The sequence below is a fragment of the Sinocyclocheilus anshuiensis genome, unplaced genomic scaffold (assembly GCF_001515605.1).
Source record: "Sinocyclocheilus anshuiensis isolate Anshui unplaced genomic scaffold, SAMN03320099.WGS_v1.1 scaffold386, whole genome shotgun sequence".
Taxonomy (NCBI): Eukaryota; Metazoa; Chordata; class Actinopteri; order Cypriniformes; family Cyprinidae; genus Sinocyclocheilus; species Sinocyclocheilus anshuiensis.
The window spans coordinates 486635-490317 of record NW_015542332.1 but is presented as its reverse complement, the minus strand read 5'-3'; the positions used below and the strand labels follow the sequence as shown (position 1 = coordinate 490317).

The window sequence follows — 3683 nt, the reverse complement described above, 5'->3', positions numbered from 1 at the left end:
TCTATATAAGACCTTACAGCTCACAGTGCATGTCAGAGCAAATGAGAATCATGAGGTCAAAGGAACTGCCTGAAGAGCTCAGAGACAGAATTGTGGCAAGGCACAGATCTGGCCAAGGTTACAAAAACATTTCTGCTGCACTTAAGGTTCCTAAGAGCACAGTGGCCTCCCTAATCCTTAAATGGAAGACGTTTGGGACGACCAGAACCCTTCGTAGAGCTGGCCGTCTGGCCAAACTGAGCTATCGGGGGAGAAGAGCCTTGGTGTGAGAGGTAAAGAAGAACCCAAAGATCTCTGTGGCTGAGCTCCAGAGATGCAGTCGGGAGCTGGGAGAAAGTTGTAGAAAGTCAACCATCACTTCAGCCCTCCACCAGTCGGGGCTTTATGGCGGAGTGGCCCGACGGAAGCCTCTCCTCATTGCAAGACACATGAAAGCCCGCATGGATTTTGCTAAAAAACACCTGAAGGACTCCAATATGGTGAGAAATAAGATTCTCTGGTTTGATGAGACCAAGATAGAACTTTTTGGCGTTAATTCTAAGCGGTATGTGTGGAGAAAACTAGGCACTGCTCATCACCTGTCCAATACTGTCCCAACAGTGAAGCATGGTGGTGGCAGTATCATGCTGTGGGGGTGTTTTTCAGTTGCAGGGACAGGACGACTGGTTGCAATTGAGGGAAAGATGAATGCGGCCAAGTATAGGGATATCCTGGATGAAAACCTTCTCCAGTGTGCTCAGGACCTCAGACTGGGCCGAAGTTTTACCTTCCAACAAGACAATGACCCTAAGCACACAGCTAAAATAACGAAGGAGTGGCTTCACAACAACTCTGTGACTGTTCTTGAATGGCCCAGCCAGAGCCCTGACTTAAACCCAATTGAGCATCTCTGGAGAGACCTAAAAATGGCTGTCCACCAACGTTTACCATCCAACCTGACAGAACTGGAGAGGATCTGCAAGGAGGAATGGCAGAGGATCCCCAAATCCAGGTGTGAAAAACTTGTTGCATCTTTCCCAAAAAGACTCATGGCTGTATTAGATCAAAAGGGTGCTTCTACTAAATACTGAGCAAAGGGTCTGAATACTTAGGACCATGTGATATTTCAGTTTTTCTTTTTTAATAAATCTGCAAAAATGTCAACGATTCTGTGTTTTTCTGTCAATATGGGGTGTTGTGTGTACATTAATGAGGAAAAAAAAATAACTTAAATGATTTTAGCAAATGGCTGCAATATAACAGAGTGAAAAATTGAAGGGGGTCTGAATACTTTCCGTACCCACTGTATATAGTACAATATAAATTACCAGCATCCTTCAAAATATTTTATATTTCAAAATATTTATGTTCAACATAAGAAAGAAACTCATACAGGTTTGGAAGCGCATGACGGTGAGTAAATGATTACAGAATTTTCATTTTGAGTTGAACTATGCTTTTAACAATGCAAAAATGTTACATATATGTTGCCATGAACTTTTCTGTCATGTGATCAATAGAGGAGTTTATGCTTAATGTGAACTGCACTTTTAGTATATTTCTACTACACTTTTAGTATACAGATGTCTGCCAGCTGTTAAATCTGTTTTGTAAGTTTGAGTATCCATCACTCACCTGGTAGAGCCACTTCCATTGGAAAGGAACAATGACCTTGATGAGACTGGCAATGATGCGGGTGAAATAAATATAGCATACAATCTGTGACACAGAAAGAGACAGTAAGAAGAAAAGAGACAGACAGAGGAGTGATACACTTATCTAAAGGATTAGATACTTGTGTTTTAATGTCTCAAATGACTGATCACATTTAACAAAGACAAACGATCAAACAAACAGTGTGTCCTAGTCTGATTTTGTTTCAAACAAAGTTGCAACAAAATAAAGAAGAAATTTATCTAAGGTTTTGGACTCGTTAGGTCAATAACGAAGTAAGTAAATGTGACATTGATAAAGTGAACTCCTCATGGTCACATGTTCTTGCTTCCATTGAAGCATTAAACAAAATACTTCATAATAACTTAACGTAATATCTTTTCTATTCTTTAAATGAATAAAAAGATTGCTATTAAACTGGAAAAATGCCAGTGGTTAGTAGTTTCAGACTTTTGGACCACACTGGGCAAAGCTGGAGAAACAGTTCATGGCAAATCAAGAAGTTGTCACTGTGAAATAAACTACAATATTGCAATAAAAAAGTGAACTCAATGCATTCATGCACAAACCTTCAATAATAAATGCATTTATTCAGTCAGTGACTGTTAAAATCAAGCAAAACTAAAAAGTCTAACAATTCTCATGCCATGACAGGCAGGCAGTCAGCCCTGCACAGAACTGAGCATCAGGCATGTGTCAGTTTAAAATCACTGTGTCTGAATATAAGTGACAATGACAGTGAGACAGTGAGGTGTATACATACCATCACATAGTAGTGCCTAAAAAGTTTCAGTTGAGCCAGATTGATGGCAGCTACAAAGGGAAAGAGAAGCCAACATTACGATTAAAACAGAACGAGAGAAGGGATGAGCTGTCCTTTTACCTTTCATGCTTCAATTACTATGCTTCTCGCTCCTGCTGTGAAAATTGCTAAAATCAGAAGGCAATCAAAGAGTATATATTTGTGCCCTGCGAGAGATAGGCAGAAGATGAAAGCAGGAAAAAATGTGACAGGCAGCAATGAAACAATGATTACTTGAGAGGGAAAAAAGGGTGGTGATTGCCTGGAGAGAATATTTTCTCTTCGGTATAGGATTATATGAAGTCGTAATACACCAAGGCAACATATAAAGAGTATATGCTGCAGTATATGTATCATATATTGTGCCTAAATATTTCCACTTTTGTAACTTATAAGAGTTCTGCAGTGGCAAAAATTGGGACACAAACAGTGGGGCTAATGCCGAATTCACACTGCACGATTTTAGCCCGATTTTTCACTCGCCGAGAGGTTTTGCGAAATCGCCGACAAATGCCCGACATCGGAGGCAAATCGGTGCTCGTTCACGCGAGTGACAATCACGCAGTGTGAATCGTCAAAGACGCGATCTGAGGGAATCGCCGCAGTGTGAACTCGGCATAAGGCAGGGATCCTCAAATCTGGCCCACGAGATCCACTTTCCTGCAGAGTTTAGCTCTAACCCTAATCAAACACACCTGAGCAAGCTAATCAGTGTCTTCAGGATCATTATGCCGAGTTCACACTGCATGATTTTCAAACTCGTCGGATCGCCGTTGTTTTCACACTGCGTGACTATCTGGGGTAGCATTCAGTTGCTGCTGTGTTCACATTGCACGATGGATCGGCGACAGGGGGTTTCACACTACATGACTTCACGATAGGAAGAATCGGCGACAGCTCTGTCTGGTCCGCAAACTACGTTTCACAACAAAACACACTCGAGAAGTGATAAGGAAATAACGCGAGAACCCGCGTGCGTCAGACTGGAGTTCTCGCGAGCAAGACTGTAATTATTTAAAAAATATATATATAGCCCGCAAATTGTCTGTGAGCTGATTTCCAGCTACAAGGAGAAAAAGAAAAACAGATTATGCAGGAGGGAGATGCAGGGAACAGGGATTGGGTGTTCTGCAAAGAGAGTTGGAGGTAAATCATTTTGCAGTAACTGTTATGCTGATGTTGTGGCTGGTCAAGCAAATGTTTGTGCTTGTTTCTGTATGATATAATT

The 3683-nt window shown here is 41.3% G+C and overlaps 1 protein-coding gene across 3 annotated transcripts in view; it reads right to left on the bottom strand.

The window, feature by feature from the left end:
* The window catches only part of LOC107691037 (protein GPR107-like), a 28393-nt gene that overhangs the window by 6191 nt on the left and 18519 nt on the right, over window positions 1–3683 (bottom strand). For all 3 annotated transcript variants that reach the window (XM_016489505.1, XM_016489506.1, XM_016489507.1), the window contains exons 15-16: window positions 2417–2466; window positions 1615–1698 (exon numbers count right to left, since the gene is read on the bottom strand). In XM_016489505.1, coding sequence (XP_016344991.1) covers window positions 1615–1698; window positions 2417–2466 — 134 coding nt within the window. The remainder of the gene's footprint in view (window positions 1–1614; window positions 1699–2416; window positions 2467–3683) is intronic.